At 38.8% G+C, this 27,764-nt stretch overlaps 1 protein-coding gene across 1 annotated transcript in view; it reads left to right on the forward strand.

The window, feature by feature from the left end:
- The window catches only part of ADGRV1 (adhesion G protein-coupled receptor V1), a 1,190,013-nt gene that overhangs the window by 233,659 nt on the left and 928,590 nt on the right, over window positions 1–27,764 (forward strand). Inside the window, 1 exon segment of the mRNA XM_053699719.1 lies at window positions 9,736–9,875. Within this exon segment, the coding sequence (XP_053555694.1) occupies window positions 9,736–9,875 (140 nt within the window).

Genomic DNA, 27,764 nt, shown 5'->3' on the forward strand with positions numbered 1-27,764 from the left:
GTGTGGAGGCTCCTCTTCATGCGATCGTCCGTCACTCACTGAAGATTGAATGCAAGGTACCCCATATTTATTGGGGTATCTTGCATTCCTATTGGCTGAAAGTTTGAAATCAGCCAATAGGATGAGAGCTTCTGAAATCTTATTGACTGATTTAAACAGCCAATAGGATTTCATTAGCTCTAATCCTATCGGCTGATTTCAAAATTGCAGCTAAAATGAATTAAACGGTACCTTGCATTCAATCTTCAGTGTACGATGGACATTGGATGAAGATGAGCCTCCATGCCGCCGAGAAACGCTGCCGCCGCTGAGGACCACCGCCGTTGAAAACTGCTGTTGAGGTTCAACGCATTGGGGAAGACAGCACTGCACCTCCGCTCCGTGCCGCCTTTGTTGTGGATAAAGATAGAAGATGATGGAGCCGCCTGGAAGAAGACCTTCTCCGCCGGACTTAGGAACGGTGAGTACCTATTTGGGGCTTAGTCTTAGGCTTTTTTTATTTTTTGGGGTGGCTTTTTATTTAGATTAGGGTTTTTTGGGCTGAAAAAGAGCTGATTACCCTTTTAAGGGCAGTAAAAGTGCTGAATGTCTTTTTAGCCCCTTAAGGACCAACGGCATACAGGGTACATTCTATAAAAAAAGGTCCTTAACGACCAAGGACGTACCCTGTACGTTGTTGGTGTTTGAAAGCAGTGGAAGCGATCCTGATAGCTTCCAGCCGCTTTCATGTTATTGCAGTTATGCAGTTATGCCTCGATATTGAGGCATCCTGCAATAACATTTTATAGTAGACAGACTGCCCTCTCTGCATCGGCCATCAATGGCCGTGATCGCTGGTGGTTGGGAGCTGATGCAGGAAGGCGGGTGGGCTCCCATCGGTGAAGAAGGGGGCGGGATTGCATACGGGGGTGTGCATGGGGGCGGGTGCATGCTCATGCATGGGGGGAGCGCTCAGGAACCCTACACTATGGCACAATAAATGTTATGAATAAGGTTGGAGAGAGGACTGGGGAGGGTGGGAATTTAAAGATAAGGGATCTGGGAGAGGGTGGGGGGTTGGATGTTGAGGGGGGCAGCTACACTACAGAAAACATTGAATATTTTTTTAATAAAACATAAAAAAAAACCAACATATTTTATTTCAAACTGGGTACTGGCAGACAGCTGCCAGTACCCAAGATGGCACACAATAAGGTAGAGGGGAAGGGTTAGAGAGCTGTTTGGGGCGGGGGATCAGGAATATTGAGAGCTAAGGGGGGATCCTACACACCAGAATTATGTTTTAAAAAAAACAAAAAAACTTTTATTTTAGTACTGGCAGACTTTCTGCCGGTACTTAAGATGGCGGGTACAATTGTGGGGTGGGGAAGGGAAGAGAGCTGTTTGGGAGGGATCAGGGGGTGTGATGTGTCAGGTGGGAGGCTGATCTCTACAAGTTACCTAATTAACCCCTTCACTGCTAGATATAATACACGTGTGATGCGCAGCAGCATTTAGCAGCCTTCTAATTACCAAAAAGCAACGCCAAAGCCATATATGTCTGCTAAAGATCCCAGAGAAGCATTTACAACCATTTGTGCCATAATTGCACAAGCTGTTTGTAATTAATGAATTTAATTTGTGATAAAACTAAAATTTGTGAAAAAGTGAACGATTTTTTTTATTTGATCGCATTTGGCGGTGAAATGATGGCACATGTTGAGCAGAGGCTGCTTCTTGGGTGGTAACTAGCCATAGAACAAGCTATTATGCTATTGTTCGTTCCCAGGTTGAGCGCTTCTCTCTTTTTATTTATGCAAATTATGACACTTAGGGAAGTCTCCCTAAGTGTGATGCTGGAATCCAGATGTTGACCCGTTGCTCAGTGTGCCTAGAGAGATAAGGCTGCACCTCACTGACGAGGCCCACAATAGGCCGAAACATACATCTGGGGTTTTGCTGTTTCTCTTTTTCAGAGAGGGATTGCCTGGTATTTTGGGGCTGGACTGTACTGTGAAGTCAGGATCAGACTGATATGCTTCAAGAAAGTTTTTCTCTGTAAAAGGCCCATGTTGAACAAAAAGAGGCTGCTTCTTGGGTGGTAACTAGCCATAGAACAAGCTATTATGCTATTGTTCGTTCCCAGGTTGAGCGCTTCTCTCTTTTTATTTATGCAATGCTTTGGGTTGTCTACTACATTACACTAAAGCTAAAATTAACCCTACAAGCTGCCTAATTAACCCCTTCACTGTTGGGCATAATACACGTGTGCTGCGCAGCGGCATTTAGCGGCCTTCTAATTACCAAAAAGCAACGTCAAAGCCATATATCTGCTATTTCTGAACAAAGAGGATCCCAGAGAAGCTTTTACAACCATGTGTGCCATAATTGCACAAGCTGTTTGTAAATAATTTCAGTGAGAAACCTAAAATTTTGAAAAATGTTGTTTTCTTTTTATTTGATCGCATTTGGTGGTGAAATGGTGGCATGAAATATACCAAAATGGGCCTAGATCAATACTTTGGGTTGTCTTCTAAAAAGAAATATATACATGTCAGGGGATATTCAGAGATTCCTGATAGATATCAGTGTTCCAGTGTAACTATCGCTAATTTTGAAAAAAAGTGGTTTGGAAATAGCAAAGTGCTACTTGGTTTTATGGCCTTATAACTTGCAAAAAAGCAAAGAACATGTAAACATTGGGTATTTCTAAACTCAAGACAACATTTAGAAACTATTTAGCATGGGTGTTTTTTGGTGGTTGTAGATGTGTAACAGATTTTGGAGGTCAAAGTTAGAAAAAGTGTGTTTTTCTTCCATTTTTTCCTCATATTTTATTATTTTTTTTTAGTTAATGATAAGATATGATGAAAATAATGTTATCTTTAGAAATTCCATTTAATGGCGAGAAAAACAGTATATAATGTGTGGCTACAGTAAATGAGTAAGAGGAAAATCACAGCTAAACACAAACAAAGCAGAAATGTAAATATAACCTTGGTCCCAAACGGTCAGAAAATGGAAAAGTGCTGTGGTCCTTAAGGGATTAAGGGAATGCCCATACAAATGCCCCTTTAGGGACAATGGATAGTTTAGGTTTTTTTTTTAGTGTTAGGTTTTTTATTTTGGGGGGTTTGGTGGATGGGGGTTTTTACTGTTAGGGATAATTGGTAATTTTTTTAAGTAAAAGAGATGTTTAACATAGGGCAATGCCCAACAGAAGGCCCCATTTAAGGGCTATTTGTAGTTTAGTATTAGGATTTTTTATTTTGGGTGGAATTTTTTATTTTTATAGGGGTATTAATTCAGGTTTAATTTTTTTATTTTGGATAGCTTTGTTTATTTTTTTCTGTAATTTTACTTTTTTTATTTTTTGTAACTTTAGCTTGGGGGTTTGTATTTTTTAAACATAGACTGCTCTCTGGGCAGGATTATCGCCTAGTATATGTATAAATGTAAATATTTATTTAAGAATAAATAGAACATATTCTTCTATGTGAATAACTTTGGAATGTGAATTATTCATATTTTATGATGGGTTTAGCGCTCTTGAATACATGCGGTCGGGTTAGCGCATGTATGGGTGTTAGTTTTATTTGTCGTTTTTGCACTCGATTGAAGTCTATGGGAGAATATTTTAACACGGTTGTGATATTCAAACTTTAACACTTTGCACGTGTCTGGTTTTCGCTCACACACAAACTTTTTACTTTTAATTCCTTGAGTGCTAACGACGTCTCTGAGCCGTCGCAGAGTTTCCCACTCTGGTGCTAACGACGGCTCAGAGCCATCGCTAGCACTCTCCCACCTTGAGGGAGATCTGGGGGCTCCCACCCGCTCCTACCCCGGCGATCGGGCCTGTATAGTGACAGACATCGCCTGGACTTTATGTTTTGTGTGGTGACGTCGTGCGCAATGATGTGATGACATCACCGCGCAACTTTATTAAAATAAGACAATGGACAGTATAGGGAAAGGGGGCATGCTGCTTAGAAGTCTGTATCTCAGGCATCTAAGCAGCTACCCGCCCCCAAGACCTATCTGTTTCATCCATAAGGCAGCATGTTGGTAATATGTCCCTTTAAGGAATCGATATAATTAAGCAACAATAAACTTCACTGAACAACAAATCTGTGAGAAATAATTAATTTAATATGATAGTTAAATGAGTCATAATATAATATCAGTGATGACAGAAATGATAAAACCTATACAAGACAAAGAACAGTCAGAGATGCTTACCACGCTGATGTACAGCTGGAAGGAAGAATTCCATATCCTCGCCATCACCACTACCAGTCCCACCATTCCTAAAGAGGTCAGCGACTTCAGGAAAAGACACACAGAAATACACATATATACATATACACAAATATAATAAGAGAGGAGGCTGACTGCATTGTTACGTGATCATTTTCATTTCCTCAGTGTTATTTAAATGATAAAAAAAATCACTAATTTGTTTTAGTATTAGAAATGGGTATTAATAGCAGATTCTGAAAATACAGTTAAATTAACTTGGTTCCACTAATGGTAGTCTGGTTGCACTTGGTGGTAGAATTCCGTGAAGACTTAGGGAACCCGAATTAAAAATACTTCTGAATATATGAGTAAGGTTAAGAGGTTAAGCAGATGAATATATTACAATCTAGATGGGGATGGAAAATATACTTATAGATTAGTTTATGTGCTTCACTAAAACGTTATTATCAGCACTGACCATCATTCTCAGGGTGTTAACTATATATATGAGCATATGAGGAAAGGAAAATTCTAAGAGAAACACGACACTTTTGAGTAGGACAGACAAAAGGAGTTGTCAAACAATCAAACAATCAATTATATAATACCTTATTAGGGGCTAGATTATGAGTGGAGCGCTATTAACCCTTTGAGTGCTAAGCACTTTCCCACCTGGGTGCTGAGCTGATTTGAGGGTTTTTAATGTTTAATTTATTTAATTTTTTTTTTTAACTTTAACTTTTTTCTTCTAGATCCCCAAAACTTATACCGTTAGAAAGGTTAGGCAGTTTCCAACGGTAGGTCTATTTTGGCCTAGACTGTCCCTTTAAGGCAATTTTTTTTTAATATTTTCTGTAGTTTAGGATCCCCCTTACCCCTTTTGAACATCTCTGTATAAAAAAATAAATATATCTTACATCAACATTTCACCAGTAACAACATTCATTTGCAGAAGGACAACACAGGTATAGATAATTAAACTGTTTCTGTCTCACAGAAGCATGAACGGAGAATGTACATTTAGAAGCTTGTCCATTTAAATCAGAGATTCATTTTTCAGGCCATGTAATGTATGTTCAATCTCAGTACTGTTACAAAATGATTATACAATATTTGTTAGCAATAAGAACAATGAATCAGTTATGTTATCAGGTCTCATGCCTATTAAATGCATTTTGAGGCATAGAAAATCAACAACCAAAATGAATTATTCTTGGAATTTTAAGGACAAGCTTTATTGTGGGGGTGTAGATCTTTTTAAGGACAAGCTTTATTGTGGGGGTATAGATCTTTTTAAGGACAAGCTTTATTGTGGGGGTGTAAATCTTTTTAAGGACAAGCTTTATTGTGGGGGTATAGATCTTTTTAAGGACAAGCTTTATAGTGGGTGTATAGATCTTTATAAGGACAAGCTTTATTGTGGGGGTATAGATCTTTTTAAGGACAAGCTTTATTGTGGGGGTGTAGATCTTTATAAGGACAAGCTTTATTGTGGGGGTGTAGATCTTTTTAAGGACAAGCTTTATTGTGGGGGTGTAGATCTTTTTAAGGACAAGCTTTATTGTGGGGGTGTAGATCTTTTTAAGGACAAGCTTTATTGTGGGGGTGTAGATCTTTTTAAGGACAAGCTTTATTGTGGGGGTGTAGATCTTTTTAAGGACAAGCTTTATTGTGGGGGTATAGATCTTTTTAAGGACAAGCTTTATTGTGGGGGTGTAGATCTTTTTAAGGACAAGCTTTATTATGGGGGTGTAGATCTTTTTAAGGACAAGCTTTATTGTGGGGGTATAGATCTTTTTAAGGACAAGTTTTATTGTGGGGGTGTTGATTTTTTTAAGGACAAGCTTTATTGTGGGGGTATAGATCTTTTTAAGGACAAGCTTTATTGTGGGGATGTAGATCTTTTTAAGGACAAGCTTTATTGTGGGGGTATAGATCTTTTTAAGGACAAGCTTTATTGTGGGGTGTAGAACTTTTTAAGGACAAGCTTTATTGTGGGGGTGTAGATCTTTTTAAGGACAGTCTTTATTGTGGGGGTGTAGATCTTTTTAAGGACAATATTTATTGTGGGGGTATAGATCTTTTTTTTAGGACAAGCTTTATTGTGGGGGTGTTGATCTTTTTAAGGACAAGCTTTATTGTGGGGGTATAGATCTTTTTAAGGACAAGCTTTATTGTGGGGGTGTAGATCTTATTAAAGACAAGCTTTATTATGGGGGTGTAGTAGATCTTAAATTCATTCATTTAAAAACAAAACAAACGTTTAACCCGTCAGCAGAGTCCTACTTTTTGGTCATAACTGTTCATTAACTAGCAGTGTAACTAACTTTTATCCTAAGCCTCATCTGATCATCACACAAGGCTGCTCGTCTGAATTGTAAAGGTAGCTGATCTCCCAATAACACAATTCTTCAGAAAAAAACATTTATATAAAAAAAAATTAAAAGAAAAACACTATTAAAGTCTATAGGGATTTTTGTAAATAAATAATTTAAAACATTTTTCTAAAGGATTGTGATTGACCCCATAGATTGATGTGTCTGGGTTTTTAAAAATCTGTGTTGCCAATTACTTTTAACTGAACTGTTGATGATACCACATGTTATACAGTTATCTTAAAGGGCCAGTAAACCTACAAAATAATGTTATATAATTCTGCACATAGGATTTCAGAGATATTTTATTAAAAAAATGGCATTTTCATGAATGCCGCTCCGGACTCTACTGAGCGGGTCTTAATTTGCATAAGCGCATCGCGAGCGCGCTGTCTAGTCACAACCCGCCATTAAACTGAATGTAGCTCGCTACTAGACCAGAGCAGGAGCGTGCTACATTCAGTTGAATGGCGTGATCGGGCTGGCTGTGACTAGACAGTATGCCCGCGACGCGCTTATGCAAAAAAATAAAGTGTCCAGTGGCACAGGGCATGATTTAGGGAAAGTTGCAGGGTAACCTATCAACTGTTCTCCATTCAGATGGCTCTTTTGATTTGTGGCCTTCTTTTTTGCCTACAGCTAGAATTCCCCAAAACACACTTTTAGTTCCACTTTTTCTTGGGCCACAAAAACTATGGTACACTTTCTTAGTTTTGATTTTTTGCTAGGGTTACAAAAACTAGTGCAGGAGGCCCCATGTGGCCTGTGGTCTGCCAGTTGGCCTTCCTTGATCTACAATAATAACATACAGCTCAACTTTAATTAACTTTATAACTTTTTCTTTAAATATTTACAAGGCAACTCATTTAAAAAATATCAACAGTATATTATTATGCTCTGTAAACGGGTGCAAAAGAGAAAGGACGCCCCAACGGTGCATTAACAGGACAACAATCAGATATAGTAAACAAACGGAATCACACTCACAAGTGTAAAGTACTTTTTGTGTAGTTCTCACAGTTATCTTATCTGTAATAAAGTCAAACACAGAGAAACATACCCCTATGGTGCCTTGATTTCTTTATAGACAATTAATATGGAAAACAAATAAACTCACAATATAAGTGAACTTAAACAGAGCTAATCTAACAGTCTGGGAATGTTGGCAGCCTTCCATTTAGCTGCTTTCTCTGTTCACTCATTTTCCTTCTCCAAGTAATGGACTCAATATGGAATCTTTAGTGAAATATAGTGATGAGCATTTAGTTCTTTCATTGGCTGCTTATTTTTGGTGGAAAATGAAAGTGAGTTTCAAATATGAGATTGACTATGAGGCTTTGTAGTTCAATGGCAACTGTCATTTTAAGCAAATTAAATGATAGTAATTGGTTGTGCTACATTTGTAATATTGCAGTAATTTTTTTTTTTTTTAATTATTTTTATTTGAGTTGATTATTTGTAAAAAAATAAATCAGCCTGATGAAACATCTTTTTTGTTGAGAAATGCATTGCTGTGTTTTATATTTTTTTTATTATTTTAAAAAATGACCCCTTGGAAGGACTATTTTAATACCAATTCACTTTGAATACATTTTCTTGCTATCCTCCATTTTAAAAGTCCATTACCTGGAGAAGAAAACTTGATTGACAGAGAAAACAGCTAGTTGGGAGGCTGCTGACATTCCCAGACTGCAAGATTAGCACGGTCTAAGTGCCCTTGCATTGTGAATGTATTTTCTTTCTGTATCAATTGTCTGTAAAGACGTTAATTCACCATTGGTGTGTATTTCTTTGTTTCTGACTTTATTACAGTTATACCAAGAGGACAGCTTGCTGGGAGGCTGGTAATTTACCCAGACCGTCAGACCTGCATGAAAAGTGCTTTACACTTGTGAGTTCGAGTACATTTGTTTACTATATCTATTTTTTTCCCGGTTAATGCACCACTGGAGGGGGAGTACCCTTTTGGTTTTGCGTGTTTTTTTTCAGATAACAGATGGTTAACCCTATACCTATTAGAGAGGAACATAACTAGGGATGGGCGAATGTGTAAATTTTCGAATTTCGAATGTAGAACGAATGTTATTATCGAAATTCGAATCTTAAATTCGAATGTCGATAAGAACGAATATTCTTAAAAATTCGAAAATCTAATGTTATTTACAGTTTTCGAATGTCACTTTCGAATTCGAATGTTTATAATTATATCGAATGTCCACATTCGAAATTTCGAATTTAACATTCTATTTAACAAATACTATTCAGAAGTTCAATAGTTCATGTGGTAGGGTGGGAATTTAGTAAATTGATACATAATAGATACAAATATATCATTTTGAATGTTTCCATATAGAATATTGCATAATTCGAATATTACATTTAAAGAAAACATTACAAATACTATTACAAACATAAATTCGAATTTTTCGAATTCGAATATAAATTTGAACTTTTCGAATTCGAATATTGCATAATTCGAATATTACATTTTAAAGCATTAGAAATACTATTACAATCTAAATTCGAATTTTTCGAATACACGTATTGCATAATTCGAATATTACATTTAAAGAAAAAGCATTAGAAATACTATTACAATCTAAATTCGAATTTTTCGAATTCGAATATTGCATAATTCGAATATTACATTTAAAGAAAAAGCATTAGAAATACTATTACAATCTAAATTCAAATTTTTCTAATTCGAATATTTTCGAATGTAATCGTAAAATTCGAAACCGAACATTCGAAAATCGAATGTTAGAATGTTATGTAAACATTCGAAATTCGATTCGAACGAACAAATGTGTTAAAATTCGTGCCGTTTTTCGAATGTTGCGAAACATTCGCCCATCCCTAAACATAACCTGACTTTTTGTAGAGGATTCTTTTTTGAGTATTGTAACATGTTCGGATCGTTTATCTTTTTTGTGTGTTTTACTAAATGTTATTAAATACCGTATTGGGTACCTCAAGCCTTATTATATAATCATGCTCTGTAAATAATCATGGTAAGCTTGGTACATTTCTTAATCATTAATTTAACAACCACTCACATACATTTTAGTTGAGGACAAAATAATATACAGCCAAAAACATAATTTTGCATAACATTTTTTTGCTGTATTTAATTGTGCAGCCAGCCTGGGTACAGCATCACACATTATTGTGATTATTGAGGATTCTGATGATGCTCACGGCATGTTCGAGTTCAGACATGAATCTTTGTCGATGAATGCCACAGAACCAGAATATGGCTACACTTCTGTTAATTTTCAGGCAAGTATACTTCATTAGAGGGCTTTGCATGGTATTAATGAAAAAATGTACTGTGGTTGTTATTTTGTTTTTATTTAGTTGATTTTGTACTTTAAAGGGACAGTCTATTCCAGATTTGTTATTGTTTAAAAATATAGGTAATCCCTTTATTACCTATTCCCCAGTTTGGCATAACCAATACAATCATATTAATATACTTTTTACCTCTGTGATTGTATCTAAGCCTCTGCATATTGCTCTTTTACTTCAGTTCTTTTGACAGACAGGCATTTTAGCCAATCAGTGCCTTCTCATAAGTAACTCCATGGACATGAACACAATGTAATCCATATGGCACACATGAACTAACTCACTCTAGCTGTGAAATTAGCACATGAGTCCACCTCGGTTTAGCTTTCATCTAAGAATATCAAGAGAACAAAGCAAATGTAATGATAAAAGTAAATTGGTAAGTTGTTTAACATTACATGCTCTATTTGAATTTTGACTAGACTTTCCATTTAAAATAAAAATATTTTCTAAATTAGCTAACATTGGAATCTATGTTAATGTACTAAATAGAGATTGTGAAGTAAATATTTAGAAACAGTGTTAAAATCTTCTAATTGTCTTTAAACATTTTGACCTAGATTACATGTGGGTCAGTAATTTGTGCAAGATTTGTAGCATAGATTGTGCTTGTGTGAAGCTGCTACAATGAGTATATTGCAAGCATCTGTGATCTTATATTAGATGTTGAACGTTAAATTTTCCCCTTTTAGTGTTAGTATCACTTGAGTACAATTTACCAGAGCTAAACTTAAAGGAAAAGGAAATCCAAAGTTTTTCTTTCAGGATTCAGATAGAACATGTGATTTTAAACAACTTTCTAATTTGCTTTTATTATCTAAATTGCTTCAGTCTCTTGGAACCCTTAGTTGAAAAGCATACCTAGATAGGCTCAGTAACAGCAGTGCTTTACTGTGAGCTAGCTGCTGATTGGTGGCTGCACAAAAATGCCTCTTTTCATTGGTTCACCAGATGTCTTCAGATAGCTCCCAGTAGTGCATAGCTGCTCCTTCAAAAAGGAATACCAAAAGAATGAAGCAAATATGATAAAAAAGTAAATTGCAAAGTTGTTTAAAATCACATGTTCTGTCTGAATCATGAAAAATAATAAGAAAAAAAAATGTTGTGTTTCATGTCCCTTTAAATCACAATTCTCATTGTAAAGTTACCAGAAACTTATCCGTTACACCTTATACAAATACGAATCGCTAATACAATGGCCTTTCAGTATGAATATCCCTTACAATAGAAGTTTTTACATCAATGCTGTTGTACAGTGTGAAAGCACAATAGCAATTTACATGTGAGGAGGTTGGGGTGTGTGGACCTCAGAATGAAGGAACAGATACTCTCTTTTGAAAGCTTTACTGAATGATAAGTAAAAGAACAGTTGGTAGTTTAAATTGAAGATCACAGAAACAGCAAGTTTGAACATAGGCCCAAGGCAGAACACTAAAGTCAAATCAATGCAAAACACCCAATGGTATAGAGGGTCACAGGGTAACAGGTAGGTACAGCAGGCAGAGCTGGTTTGAGGAAAGCGGTCACTGGTATAGTAGACACAGGATACTCAGCAGGCACAGGATACCCAGCGGGTACTGTTGGTGAGACTGTCACGGGGTACAAGGTAAGTAAGCAGGCTTCAGGAACAAGGTAATCTTACAATAACTCAGCCCAGCGTTATGGGCTGAGTAACCATTTATAAGAACTCCCACTCCAATAGCCTCCAAGTGGGAGTTCCGGTAACAAGGACATGGTAATTTAAATCTAGGCAGCTTGCGACCGCTCATGCCTAGAGAGCTGAAGCAGCAGGTGTAGAAGTTGAGTCTTGGTGTCCCTCCATGTGGGTAAGAACCTCACAGTGCCCCATAATTAGGCGTAACCTCTGCGGACGACTGAAACAAGGATGCTTGGATACAGGAGCAGGAGCATGCATTTCAGATGCTTGTACCCATCTTCTCCCATCAGGACTATATCCCTTCCAATGGATGAGGTATTCCAGTCTCCCTCTGTGAAGTATGGCATTCAAAATTTCTTCAACCTCATATTCTTCTTATCCATCTACAATGACAGGCCCTGGAGTAGTTGGCTTACGAGATGGAAAGGGGTCTGGCACTGCAGGTTTGAGAAGGAGACATGAAAAACTGGATGGATATGATAGGATGATGGCAAATGATGAATTGAAAATTGTAGTGAGAGACAGCGCTTGGGGATAGTACTGTAGTCGCTCTAAAACATAGGTGTCTAGACTCACCTAAAAAGTAGCATAGGTTGAAACAAGTGTCAAGAGCGCCAACGGTAAGGGTTAAGATGGGAATTTAATTGTAATGTCCCTTTAAGACATTCCACTTCCACCTTTTCACCTGCCTATAAAACCTCACTTCCTGAGATCTACTTTGCTTGATTATTTTGTTTGTTCTGATTGGAATACTTCACAGAAATCAAGTCACTCCTGCTATCATCTCAAACTGAGTGCTATTGAAATTTTTCTTATTTGAATTTAACCCTCAAAAAGGAACTTTCTAGCTAATTGCTGCTTTCTACTAAAGACACTTAATCTGCACAGCCATCTGAATCCATTTCATAGATTGCCTGTCAGTCTCTCTCCTAAAGTGCTGCTCCACTTACCACCACAGTATTACAGAGGATTTTCTCACGTCTCCAGCCGCAGCTGATTCATTCACCTGCTTCGCTAGGACTTCAACTCACCTTCCTTCCGGAAGCTACAGAACAATCTCTCAGCCTGACCAGTACTGCAACTAGCCACTCAGCTCTCAGGAAGAACTCCGGTCTCACTCCGCCATTACAGCGTTCCATGCTGCAAGGGAAAGCCAAGCACAGGCTACCGCAAGTATAACTTGCTAATCAGATTCTCTCAAGTTGTTTATAGTTCATATTATCAACCGTACTTACTCAGTCTTTATATTAACAATTAATCTTATGCTAAAGAACTCTATTTTTGATCTAGCTATCCATATTTGCCTCTGTGAATTTATCAGACTTGCACACTTGTTTGTCTGAATAGAATCATATTTGTCTAGCAGCATTTTCTGTGAGTCACTCTTAGCAAAACGCTTGAAGCATATTGCCAGGTTATAATTTGTATCTCTTGGCGTTTGCAACTAGCAACACACTACAATTCTAAAAGATACAGTTTATCTTACATAATAATCAAGCCCATAGGACTACTCACACCTTTACCAATTCCGGAGATTCCTTGGACAATAATTTCAATGGATTTTATAGTGGAATTGCCAGTATCTCAAAACCATAACACCATTATGGTGGTGGTCGACCATCTCACGAAATTAGCACATTTTGTTCCCCTACCGTCTTTGCCATCTGCAACTGAAACCGCAGACGCATTCATAAAACATATAGTATGTCTCCATGGGATCCCTCAATCCATCATAACAGACCGAGGGACTCAGTTCACTTCACATTTTTGGAAAGCTTTATGTTCAGTTCTACGAATACGACCTAGATTAACAACTTCTTACCATCCTCAAGCTAATGGTTTAACCGAATGAATTAACAGGATTTTAGAACAGTATCTTTGTTGTTATATAACACATTTGCAAGACAATTGGTACTCTCTTCTCCCTCTAGCTGAATATTCATACAACAACTCAATATCAGCCTCGACTAAAGTCAGTCCATTCTATGCTACCTATGGTTACCACCCACAAAGCATTCCACTTTCGCGTATAGGTTCTACTTTACCAGCAGCCACTTCATATCTCATCAATCTCCAGGACTCTCTTATCTTACTAAAGGAACATCTACAGGTTGCCAAAGCCTCGCAGAAACATTACTACGATTTAAGACACAGAGATAGTCCGAATTACAAATTAGGTGATTTGGTATGGCTATACACAAAATATCTGAAATTATCTGTTCCTTCAAGGAAGTTGGCTAACCAATACATTGGCCCCTTTCCTATAAAGAAGATACTCAATCCAACCTCTGTGACCCTACAACTGCCACCTAGATACAAGGTCCATCCCACGTTTCATGTGTCTTTGCTGAAACCATATACATCCAGCACCTTTAGGGGCAGGCCAAAAGAACCACCTCCGCCCATTCACTTGGATGACCATGACGAATTTGAGTTGGATTCTATACTCAACTCCCGTATGTACCGCGGTCGTTTAGAGTACCTCATCCGTTGGAAGGGCTACGGTCCTGAGGAGGATTCCTGGGTACCCAGGTCTCATGTTCATGCTACCCGTCTCCTGGATGTTTTCCATAGGCGTTATCCTGCTAAGCCTGCATCCTCGGAGCGGATGCTTTGAGGGGGGGGATCTGTAATGTCCCTTTAAGACATTCCACTTCCACCTTTTCACCTGCATATAAAACCTCACTTCCTGAGATCTACTTTGCTTGATTATTTTGTTTGTTCTGATTGGAATACTTCACAGAAATCAAGTCACTCCTGCTATCATCTCAAACTGAGTGATATTGAACTTTTGCTTATTTGAATTTAACCCTCAAAAAGGAACTTTCTAACTAATTGCTGCTTTCTACTAAAGACACTTAATCTGCACAGCCATCTGAATCCATTTCATAGATTGCCTGTCAGTCTCTCTCCTAAAGTGCTGCTCCACTTACCACCACAGTATTACAGAGGATTTTCTCACGTCTCCAGCCGCAGCTGATTCATTCACCTGCTTCGCTAGGACTTCAACTCACTTTCCTTCCGGAAGCTACAGAACAATCTCTCAGCCTGACCAGTACTGCAACTAGCCACTCAGCTCTCAGGAAGAACTCCGGTCTCACTCCGCCATTACAGCGTTCCATGCTGCAAGGGAAAGCCAAGCACAGGCTACTGCAAGTATAACTTTGCTAATCAGATTCTCTCAAGTTGTTTATAGTTCATATTATCAACCGTACTTACTCAGTCTTTATATTAACAATTAATCTTATGCTAAAGAACTCTATTTTTGATCTAGCTATCCATATTTGCCTCTGTGAATTTATCACACTTGCACACTTGTTTGTCTGAATAGAATCATATTTGTCTAGCAGCATTTTCTGTGAGTTCACTCTTAGCAAAACGCTTGAAGCATATTGCCAGGTTATAATTTGTATCTCTTGGCGTTTGCAACTAGCAACACACTACAATTCTAAAAGATACAGTTTATCTTACATTAATACATGAATACTAGAACATTATAACTAATAAGTGTAGCATATAATAAAACAATGAATAGATAAAACAGTGTGCTTTTAAGATCAACCTCTGCAATAAAATCAACACCGTACATACATAAAAACAAACAAAAATATAATAAAAAAAAATATTTAAAACAAATAGATAAACTGTCTAAGGTGCACCTTAGATAGCTGATAAAGTCACAAGTGAAAAGTCACAGACATAAATGTCTCAAATGTTGGCGTATTCCAAATGGTGATGTGTATCAATAGGTGATAGTGATAACAAGTGGTGATAAAATCCAAAAAGAAAAACAATTTCTCAAAAAATGAAAAAGTGAAAAATAAAAATGTGATGCAAAAATCAAAAAAGTCGAAAAATGATGAATGTATTGTGTCCAAGTGAAAACTTAATGTGTGATCCAAAAATCAATAAATCTCTCTCAGAAGAAGATAGTGTTCTTAGGTGATCACTCGTGTTATCATGTGTGTAACCTGTAAAACATATAACACATAGTGCAATATCGCTAAAAACAATATAAAACAAATTGATAAGTAGGAATAGGATGTATCTTCTTATCAGCATAATATTTATATTGTTGTTGGGCCCCCAATAATAATTTCTTAATTACAGAGAATGTACTGTGAGCCTCCTGTAGACGTTGATCAGCAGCAGGAACTGAGCATCGGAGATGTGAGCCAGGTAACAGTTGGATGATACCCATAGGTACACAGGAAAGGAGACATGGATGTAGATCTATGAACTTGATTATTATAAGCAAATTCAGGCAAAGCAAGGTATTGAGTACAGTCATCTTGTAAAGTGGTTGTATACCATCTTAGATATTGCTCCAATGTTTGATTTGTGCACTGAGTTTGGCTATCTCTTTAGGGATGAAAAGCAGTAGATAAAGCCCATTTGCTGTGCAGTCCCTTGCAAAAAGCTTTCCAAATATTGTCTCTGGTAAGCCATGCAGCCGGAAAATCTCTTGCAAGAAGATGATAGCTGTATGATCAGCATCAGTTACCCATGTTATACCAGAGGGGTGTCTTGGAAATATTGAAGGACCTCAGGGACTACATAGGATGGCACTACAACCTTGTTGTCCTAAATCTGGAACTCGGGAAGCTGTATAGTTTCAGTGGGACTGGAGGGGTCTTCTGAGTTTAGAGTCTTTTTTCTTTCAATTTCTCCAATACAGGATAGGGCATCTTCTTTGCCATTCTTTGCTCCTGGACGATATGTGATGAAGAAATGGAAGCGGCTAAAGAAGAGTGCCCACCAGGCCTGCCTGACTTTTAGTCTTCGAGCTGGGCATAAATATTCCAAATTTCTGTGGTCCCTGAAAACAGTAATAGGATGATCAGCCCCCTCCAGGAGATGTCTCCACTCCTCAAAAGCTGTTTTTATGGCAAGTAGTGCTCTATCACCCACATCATAGTTTCTTTATGCTGGGGAGAGAACTCAAGACAAAATTCTACAGAGTAGAGGTAATCCTTGTCACCAGCTATTTGAGATAATACTTCTCCAATGGCAGTATCAGAAGCATCAACTTCGACATAGAAGGGCTTCCATGGTTCAGGTAAAATCAGGATGGCTGAGGTGAGGAAAAGTCACTTTTGGTTATCAAAAGCTTGTGATTTTATCAGACCAAAGAAATTGATGATCTTCTTCGTGAAGGCTGTAATAGGTTGAATAAAAAGAGAGTCTCTTATAAACTTTCTGTAAAAATGTGCAAAGCCCACAAAGCGTTGGATGGCTCTCATATTGTCTAAAGGGGACCGGTTTATTATAGATTTAATTTTTTTGGAATCCATACGAATTTCTCCAAGTGCTAGGAATTCTGCAGAGTCAGTGTTGAAAATAGATTTCTCAAGTTTAGCATATAAACGATTCGCTCGTAAGCAAGATAACACAGTCCTTACATGATCGTAGTGTTGTACAGAAGAGGAGTAAATGACTGTCATCCAAGTAGGCTACTACATAAATGTCCAGGATATCACAAAAAAAGAATAATTTACAAACCTCTGAAAGGTAGCAGGGGCATGCATAGACCAAAGGGCATCACAGTGCTCATAACGGGAACAAAAGGCAGTTTTCCACTCATCTCCTTTACGTACTCTCACAAGATTGTATGCACCTCTTAAATCAATTTTACTGAAGATAACTGCTGATCTGAGTCAATCCATGAGTTCTGGAATAAGTGGTAGTGGATATTTATTATTTAAAGTAATGGCATTTAGGTCCCTGTAATCTATGCATGGACAAAGTTCTCCATCTTTTTGCTGACAAAGAATATTTCAGTCCCAGCAGGCGACTTGGAATGTTTAAAAATACCTTTTTGTAAATTTTCTTCAATATATTCCTTTAACACTTTGGTTCTGATAGTGGATAGATGCGGCTAAAGGGAGTTAGAACCCCAATTTTTTTCAGTAGAGACAGCAGGTGAAAGTGAAGGCAGAGGGTGAACAAACTGCTTTTGAGGAGGATTATAAGCAGCTGCCTTTTCTTTCTAATCGTAGTGGAGTCCACAAAATCCTATTCTTACATATGGGAATACATCTCCTGGCCACCAGGAGGAGGCAAAGACATATTGTCCGGTCATAATGATGTACTCCCTTAGTACATCCTCTGCTGTCAGTTACAGTACAGGAGGGGCGATCTTCTGTATTTGCAGATGGTCTTTCAGGGTAATATCAATGGATTGGGCAGCTGCTGGGTAAGTGCCTTCACCCTGTTACAGCTCTCTAGCTATAAGCTACCGGATTGATTGTAGCTATAAGCTCACACATTAAGTAGTGTAAATCATAGCCCTCAGGATATCAGTGGGCTATTTGCTGTTTTCTCTAGATTCCATATCTGGGTAAGTGGGCATTCACTGGGTAAGTACCTATTTTAGCCCACAGAGTCCGCAGGCTATGAATAGGGTACACACGTTAGTGTATATCATAGCCATTTTTAGCAGCTCAGTATGACACAGGCTGAAACACTAAGCCTCTTCACTTAGCCCAATTATATATGAGGGTATACTTACGTACAGCTTCTGTACAGCACCTTATTAAGGGTATACAATTGTGAACTGTGTATACTGGGGAGACTGAAAGCTTGTACTTTATTGCATGGGGGCTATGTGTGTTTGAACATGTGCTCTATTATCGCAACTTTAATTACCTTTTCTCTTGTTAAGTGTATCCAGTCCACGGATCATCCATTACTTATGGAATATATTCTCCTTCCCAACAGGAAGCTGCAAGAGTCCACCCACAGCAAAGCTGCTATATAGCTCCTCCCCTAACTGCCATATTCAGTCATTCTCTTGCAAGCCTCAACATAGATAGGAGGTCGTGAGAGTCTGTGGTGCTTTCTACTTAGTTTATTCTTCAATCAAAAGTTTGTTATTTTTAAATGGCACCGGAGTGTGCTGTTTATCTCAGGCAGTATTTGGAAGAAGAATCTGCCTGCGTTTTTCTATGATCTTAGCAGACGTAACTAAGATCCATTTGCTGTTCTCACACATTATGAGGAGTGAGGTACTTCAGAGGGGGAATGGCGTGCAGGTTTTCCTGCAGATAAGGTATGTGCAGTAAAATATTTTTCTAGGAATGGAATTGACTAAGAAAATACTGCTGATACCGAAGTAATGTAAGTAAAGCCTTAAATGCAGCGATAGCGACTGGTATCAGGCTTATTAATAGAGATACATACTCTTATAAAAATGTGTTTTAAAACGTTTGCTGGCATGTTTAATCGTTTTTTAACGTACATTGGTGATAACACTGTAATGTTGGTATAGCCTTAAATGCAGTAAAAGCGACTGGTATCAGGCTTATTAATAGAGATACATACTCTTGTAAAAATGTGTTTTAAAACGTTTGCTGGCATGTTTAATCGTTTTTTAACATATGTTTGATGATAAAACTTATTGGGGCCTAAGTTTTTTCCACATGGCTGGCTTAAATTTTGCATAGAAACAGTTAACTGAAGCTTCCCACTGTTGGCTGTGGCAGTTTGTTGTGTCTGTTTTTAAAAACGTCTATGTCGTTTTTTTGATCTGTTTTTTGCATTAAGGGGTTAATCATCCATTTGCAAGTGGGTGCAATGCTCTGTTACCTTATTATATGTACTGTAAAAATTTCGTTTGTTTTACTGCCTTTTTTTCACTGTTTTTCAAATTTTGACAAAATTTGTTTCTCTTAAAGGCACAGTAACGTTTTATATATTTGCTTGTTAACTTGATTTAAAGTGTTTTCCAAGCTTACTAGTCTCATTATTAGTCTGTTCTAACATGTCTAACATAGAGGAAGCTCTGTGTTCATTATGTTTTAAAGCCATGGTGGAACCCCAACTTAGAATGTGTACCAGATGTACTGATTTCATGTTAAACAATAAAGATCATTTTTTGTCTTTAAAAACATTATCACCAGAGGATTCTGTCGTGGGGGTAGTTATGCCGACTAACTCTCCCCACGTGTCAGACCTTTTGACTCCCGCTTTAGGGACTCATGCTCAAATGGCGCCAAGTACATCAAGGGCACCCATTGCGTTTCTTTTACCAGGGGATTCTGTCGAGGGGAAAGTTATGCCGACTAACTCTCCCCACGTGTCAGACCCTTCGACTCCCGCTTCAGGGACTCACGCTCAAATGGCGCCAAGTACATCAAGGGCGCCCATAGCGTTTATTTTACAAGACATGGCAAAGGTGGTGAATAATATTCTGGCAGCAGTATTAGTCAGACTACCTGAAATTAAAGGAAAGCAGTTAGCTCTGGGGGTAGATACAGACGCTTTAAGAACCATGTATGATACTACCTCACAATATGCTTAGTCTGTGGGTGATTTTTTTTGACTCAGGGAAGATGATTTAACCTGATTCTGATATTTCTACATTTAAAATTTATGCTTGAGAACCTCCACTTGTTGCTCAGGGAGGCTTTGGCTGCTCTGAATGAATGTGTACAATCGCAGGGCCAGAGAAATTGTGTAGACTGGATAAATAATATGCAGTGCCGGTGTGTACTGATGTTTTTCCAATACCTAAAGAGGTTTACTAAAAATTTTTTAATAAGGAATGGGATAGACCAGGTGTGCCGTTCTCTTCCCCTCCTATTTTTTAGAAGAATGTTTTCTAATAATTACCACCACACGGGACTTCTGGCAGACAGTTCCTAAGGTGGAGAGAAGAGTTTCTACTCTAGCTAAGCGTACCACTACCTCTGATGAGGACAGTTGTGCTTTTTAGATCCAATGGATAAAAAATGTTTATTCAACAGGGTTTTATCCTGCAGCCCCTTGCATACATTGCTTCTGTCACTGCTGCTGCGGCGTTCTGGGTTGAGTCTCTTGATGAGGCTTTACAGTTAAGCGACTCCATTGGATGAATATATTTGACAAGCTTATGCTAGCCAATTCCTTTGTTTTCTGATGCCTTGTTCATTTGACTAGACTAACGGCTAAGAATTCTGTTTTTTACTATACTGGCGCGCAGAGCGCTATGGCTTATATCATGGTCAGCTGTCGTGACTTTAATAAATAAGCTACTTAACTTCCCTTCAAGGGGCAGACCCTATTCGGGCCTGGTTTGAAGGAGATTATTGCTTATATCACTGGAGGAAAAGGTCATGCCCTTCCTCAGGATAGGTCCAAATCAAGGGCCAAAAAAAAAAAAAAAAAAAGGTCTAATTTTCGTGCCTTTTAAAAACGTCAGGGCAGGTGTGGCATCCTCTTCCTCTAAGGCAAAACAAGAGGGAATTTTTGCTCAGTCCAAGGCGGTCTGGAGACAATCGGACCTGGAACAAAGATAAGCAGGCCAAGGAGCCTGCTGCTGCCTCTAAGGCAGCATGAAGGAACGGACCCCTATCCGGTAACGGATCCTATAGGGGGCAGACTTTCATTCTTCGCCCAGGCGTGGGCAAGAGATGCCCAGGATCCCTAGGCATTGGAATTTATATCCCAGAGATATCTTCTGGATTTCAAAGATTCCCCCCCAAAAAAAGGGGAGATTTCGCCTTTCACAATTATCTGCAAACCAGATAAAGAAGGAGGCATTCTTACATTGTGTACGAGATCCATCCAGTTCCAAGAGAGGAACAGGGACAGAGTTTTTACTCAAATCTGTTTGTGGTTCCCAAGGAGAGGGAACCTTCAGACCTATTTTGGATCTAAAGATCTTAAACAAATTCCTCAGAATTCCGTCATTTAAGATGGAAACTATTCGTACCATCTTAACTATGATCCAGGAGAGTCAATAGAGGACTACAATGGATTTGAAGGATGCTTATCCTCACATTGTGATGCATAAAGATCACCATCGTTTTTCAGGTTTGCCTTTCTAGACAGGCATTACCAGTTTGTAGCTCTTTCCTTTGGGATATCTACAGCCCCAAGAATCTTTATGGAGGTTCTGGGGTCGCTTTGGCGGTCCTTAGACCGCGGGGCATAGAAGTGGCCCCTTATTTAGACGACATCCTGATACAGGCGTCAAACATCCAAATTGCCCAGTCTCATACGGACGTAGTACTGGCATTTCTGAGATCACATGGGTGGAAAGTGAACAAGGAAAGAGTTCTCTATCCCCAATCTCAAGGGTTTCCCTCCTAGGGACTCTGATAGATTCTGTAGAAATGAAAATTTACCTGACGGAGTCCAGGTTGTCAAAGTTTCTAAATTTCTGCCGTGTTTTTTCATCCCATCCGCGCCCTTCGGTGGCTCAGTACATGAATGAAATCGGCTTAATGGTAGCGGCAAGGGACATAGTACCGTTTGCACGTCTACATTTCAGACTGCTGCAACTATGCATGCTCAGTCAGAGGAACGGGGATTACACAGATTTGTCCCCCTGTTAAACCTGGACCAAGAGACCAGAGATTCTCTTCTCTGGTGACTATGTCGGGTCCATCTGTCCAAGGGTATGACCTTCCGCAGGTCAGATGGGACAATTGTTACAATAGATGCCAGCCTTTTAGGTTGGGATGCAGTCTGGAACTCCCTGAAGGCTCAGGGATAGTGGACTTAGGAGGAGACCCTCCTTCTAATAAATATTCTGGAACTGGGAGTGATATTCCATGCTCTTCAGACTTGGCCTCAGTTAGCAACTCTGAGGTACATCATACTCAGTCGGACAATATACACGACTGTGGCTTACATCAGCCATCAAGGGGGAACAGAAGTTCCCTAGCGATGTTAGAAGTCTTACAATAATTCACTGGACAGAGACTCACTCTTGTCTATCAGCTATCCATATCCCAGGTGTTGAGAACTGGGAGGTGGATTTTCTAAGTCGTCAGACTTTTCTTCCGGGGGAGTGGGATTTCCTCCGGAGGTCAAGACCAAGCAGGAGAGGGCTTTGGTGTTTTTGACAGCGCCTGCGTAGCCACGCAGGACCTGGTATGCAGATCTGGTGGACATGTCATCCTTTCCATCACGGTCTCTGCTTCTGAGACAGGTCCCTCTACCTCAGGGTCCTTTCAACCATCTAAATAGAATCAATCTGAGATGGACTGCCTGGAGACTGAACGCTTGATGTTATCAAAGCATGGCTTCTCCGAGTCAGTCATTGATACCTTAATACAGACATGAAAGCCTGTCTCTAGGAAAATTGAACATAGATATGGTGTAAATATCTGATTGTTATGAATCCAAGGGTTACTCATGGAGTAAAGTCTGGATTCCCAGGATATTATCTTTTCTCCAAGATGTTTTTGAGAAAAGGGTTGTCAGCTAATTCCTTAAAAGGGGACAGATTTTTACTCTGTCTATTTTTTTGCACAAGCGTCTGGCAGGTATTCTAGACGTTCAGGCATTTGGTCAGGCTTTGGTTAGATCCAAGCCTGTGTTTAAAACTGTTGCTCCGCCATGGAGCTTAAACCTGATTCTTAAGGTTCTTCAAGAAGTTCTGTTTGAACCTTTTTTGTTCCATAGATATCAATCTTTATCTTGGAAAGTTCCTTTTGGGTAGCTAATTCCTCGACTCGTAGAGTCTCCAAGTTATCTGTGTTACAATGTGATTCTCCTTATCTGGTCCTTCGTACGGATAAGGTAGTCCTGCGTACCAACCTGGGTTTTTTCCTAAGGTGGTATCTAACAAGTACATCACTCAAGAGATAGTTGTTCCATGCTTGTATCCTAATCCTTCCTCAAAGAAGGAACGTCTATTACACAATATTGGACGTGGTTTGTGCTTTAAAGTTTTACTTACAAGCTACTACAGTTTTCATCAAACGTTCACCTTGTTTGTTGTCTATTCTGGACAGAGGAGAGGTCAAAAGACTTCAGCAGCCTCTCTGTCTTTTTGGTTAAAAAGCATAATTCATTTAGCTTATGAGACTGCTGGACAGCAGCCTCCTGAAGGGATTACAGCTCATTCTACTAGAGCTGTGGTTTTCACTTGGGCCTTTTTTAAATGTGGCTTCTGTTGAACAGATTTACAAGACGGAGTCTTGGTCTGCGCTTCATACTTTTCAAATGTAACAAATTTGATACCTTGCTTCTTCGGAGGCTATTTTTGGGAGAAAGGGTTTTTTACAGGCAGTGGTAACTTCCGTTTAAGTACCTGCCTTGTCCCTCCCATCATCCGTGTACTTTAGCTTTGGTATTGGTATTCCATAAGTAATGGATGATCCGTGGACTGGATACACTTAACAAGAGAAAACATAATTTATGCTTACCTGATAAATTTATTTCTCTTGTAGTGTATCCAGTCCACGGCCCGCCCTGTCACTTTAAGGCAGGTAATTTTTTCATTTGAACTACAGTCACCACTGCACCCTATGGTTTTTCCTTTCTCTGCATGTTTTCGGTCGAATGACTGAATATGGCAGTTAGGGGAGGAGCTATATAGCAGCTTTGCTGTGGGTGGACTCTTGCAGCTTCCTGTTGGGAAGGAGAATATATTCCATAAGTAATGGATGATCCGTGGACTGGATACACTACAAGAGAAATAAATTTATCAGGTAAGCATAAATTATGTTTTTATAAACTGGGTAACCATTGCTGGTTGAAATTGTTGGTTCCAAGCCACCTTTACATTGCAACTAATGCTCAGTGTTCCTGGATTAAGAGGGCCTGAAGTACTCCTGTACTGCAGGAATTTTTTGTTGTGCAATACTGTTAGGGGGCTCCAACAGTAATTTTCATATCATGGTACTACTGTTATTGATGTGCAATCATTTACTTACTGGTGGGTATGCCAGTATTTGCCATATCTTGTTCACTACCGTTTATTGATGTACAATTAAATACCTTTATTTGTGCAATTATCGGCAGCATGTTTCATGCCTGTTTTTTTTCCCTTTTCTTTGTTCTGTGCCATGGTATTCTATAGTATCAATTGCATTGTACTATTTTGGTACATAGTTGTACATCTGTATAGTACTTATGGCAATGGTGATTATTAGAGGATACTTGCTAGAAATGTGCAATTCGTTTCGGATCGATTTGGAAATTCGGCGGAATTCGTAAAATTCGGGATTCAGATCGATTCGAATTTCCGAATTAAAATAGTGCCTAATCTACCGAATAAATCCAAATTAGTTCGGATTTATTCGGTAGATTTGGATGGCCATGGATTACACTAGTATTGTACAGTATATTGTACACTCTGCTATGGGTTACACCTAATATACAGTACATATACTAGTCTAATACACAGCACATCCCACCTAACACTTACCGAAATTCCGAATTTCCGAACCGAATCGAACCAAATCCAGCCGATTTTATTCTAATCCGAATAAATCCGAAACGAATCCGAACCAAATTGATTTGAATTTTTCCGAATTCGAATCGATCCGAACCGAAATTCGAAAAAATCAGAACCGAACAGAATTTTTTCGCCATGCACATGTCTAATACTTGCTTATCAAGTTCCTATTATTTAGGATATATTTTGTGGTGCTGTCCTCCATCAACTTCCATGATTAGGGTTGTGTTTTCTTTCAGTCCACTAAGGAATCTATGAAAGTCAGGATTTTATCTGCTGGATTATTCCTTTAGATGGAAGATCATCTGATTGTCTTTCCTTTTTGAGATGCATGTTTTGCATTCTAGGGATTTTTTTATTCCATATATATGAGTTGGTCGACTCTTCTCTTTCTGAGTGTTCTTCCTATTGAGTGATGAGTTTTTTCCTAAGGCGTTCGATATCCTTAATATTTAGATCATTGAACTCCGGAGGATGAGGTTTCTGAAATATGTAATAAGCAATATAAAAGTCTACCTTTATTGCCTAATTGCATAGGAAGGATTGGGTTGTTTTCCAGGTTTCTTAAAATCCGTATCATATACAGTTTGATCTAACCAGGCTTCAGAGGTTTTCTATGTCTTCTGTTTTCATAGAGAGGGAGTATATTATGAGGGTTTTCTCGTACGAGAAGTGTATTTCTAACTCCTGTTTTTTTCAGAGTATACCTATACACGGCATCTCCTCTGTTGTCTCTGCATGTTTGCCTTGTGGCTAGAACTGTTGAGTTGTTGTGGCTCGGTGGTTAGGTCAGCTCACTTGCAAACTAGAGGTTGCTAGTTTGAATCCTTGGCACAGCTTCCAATTTCTTAGGTTGTATGTCCTTCTCTTTATCAGAATCTAGATTCTCTGAGACTGACTGCACCGGGTTAAACGACTGATTTTTAAATCAGAGAGGTTTTTCTGAGTCTATGTTTGATACTCTAATACAAGAGCGTATGCATCTCACCAGATGCATACATCATAAGGTGTAGAAGGTATATTTATATTAGTGTGCTGGACATGGCTTTTCCTGGATCAAAGTAAGTATCCCACATATTCTTCAGTCCTTTTTTACAAGAATGGCTTTTCGCCTAGCTCTATTAAGGGCCAGATATGGTCTTTTATAATAACTTTTAAGTTATTATACTGGAAGGTAATATTCTTGTTGACGATCTCTTCTGCACATAGAGTTTCAGAATTGTCTGCTCTTCAGAGTGAACTACCGTTATTTGGGGTCTCACCAGGATAAGGATGTTCTACGGAAAAATTAGGTTTCCATACCTACAGGTGGTGTCAATGGATAACATAAATCTGAAAATTGTTGTACCGTCCTTTTGGCCTATTCTTGATTCTTCAAAGGAGAGGTTAATACTCAACCTGGATGTGGTTCGGGCATTAAAGCTTTACCTTCATACTACAGAGGTTTTTCGTCAATCAGAATTCCTGTTTGTGCTTTTCTCTGGAAAGCGTAAGGGTCAAATGGCCACTACATTTTATTTATCTTTTTGATTGAGAGGTCTTATTCGTATGACTTACTCAGAGGCGGGTCAACAGCCTCCGGATCGTATTACTGTTTCAACCTGTTTGTGTCAGTGTTTTGGGTCTTTAAGAAGGAGGCTTTGGTTGATCAGATCAACAAGGCTGCTCTCTGGTCTTCTCTACATACTTTTACACATTTTTTTTCAGTTTGACATTTTTGCCTCAGCTGAGGCATCGTTTGGAAGAAAGAATCTTCAGGTGGTGGAGCTTAGTATCTGGATGACTGCCTTACCTATTTCATCCCACCCTAAGTTTTTTGTGGACTCCACAGCTTGGGTATAGATTCCCATATGTAAGAAAAGGATTTCATAAACTCTCTCTACCATTGGGAAGAAAATAAAATGTATTCTTACCTCATAAATTCTTTTCTTTCTTGTTAGTGAGAGTCCACGAACCCGCACTGATTTTTTTTGTGGTGGCAGTTATAGATGCACCTCTTTACCTCGGTTATCTCTTTTGCTTTTCTCTGTGTTCTGTTTGAACTACTGGGAAGGGGAAGTAACAGGGATAGTTAAATGTTTTGTTTGGGGTGTCTTTGCCTCCTCCTGGTGGTCAGGAGATGTATTCCCATATGTAAGAATAGGATTTCATGGACTTTCACTACCAAGAAGAAAAGAATTTCTCAGGTAAGAATGCATTGTATTTTTCATGTGCCTCTCCCTAAGGCAGTAGTCAATCTGAGTTGACAGACAGATAAGGCTTTCTTGTGTATTAGGGATCCATACTCGTGTTAGTTCATCTTGCAAGGTATCAGACAGATCCAACCTAAATTGATCCAGGAGGGCAGCTTCATTCCAGGCAGTTAATGTGGCAAGGTGACAAAACTCTATTATATATTCTTCCCTGTTTAAGGGCACATATCTTAGCTTGTGCAGTGGATATCTTGTAGGGGTTTTCATATTGTGTCTGAAGGCTGCAAGAATTTTTCCCAATACTCCAGGATAGGGCTGTGAGTGTCTAGGAGTTGGTGAGCCCATAACTGGTTTTCTAAAAAGAAGTGAAATAACTTTGAATTCTTAAACTGGATTGCAGAGAAAACAGAATCTTACAAGAGGTGATGAAAGTCCGGAATTGGGATCGATACCTATTACATTTCTCAGGTAAACCAACTCTAGGTTCAGGTGGATTGTTAACGGCAGATTCTGATGCAAGTGCGCTGTTACTGGTGCTGGTGGGGTAGAACCCTGCAGGGGTCTTTGGAGTTGTTTTTCCAGTCTGTTCTGGTTCTCTTGTAAAGCACACACAGAATGAGTTACTACTTTTACTTGCTGTGTTAAAGCTTCCACTATCCCTTTCTATTTCCATCTTTTTGGCTGAGTTATTCTGTGAGGAGCTAAGGGGGTGTGGAACTCAGAATGCAGGAACAGATACACTGAACAATTAAAGTCTTTTAAAACCTTTACTGAATGATAATTAAAAGAACAGTTGG

The sequence above is a fragment of the Bombina bombina genome, chromosome 2, assembly GCF_027579735.1.
Source record: "Bombina bombina isolate aBomBom1 chromosome 2, aBomBom1.pri, whole genome shotgun sequence".
Classification (NCBI taxonomy): Eukaryota; Metazoa; Chordata; class Amphibia; order Anura; family Bombinatoridae; genus Bombina; species Bombina bombina.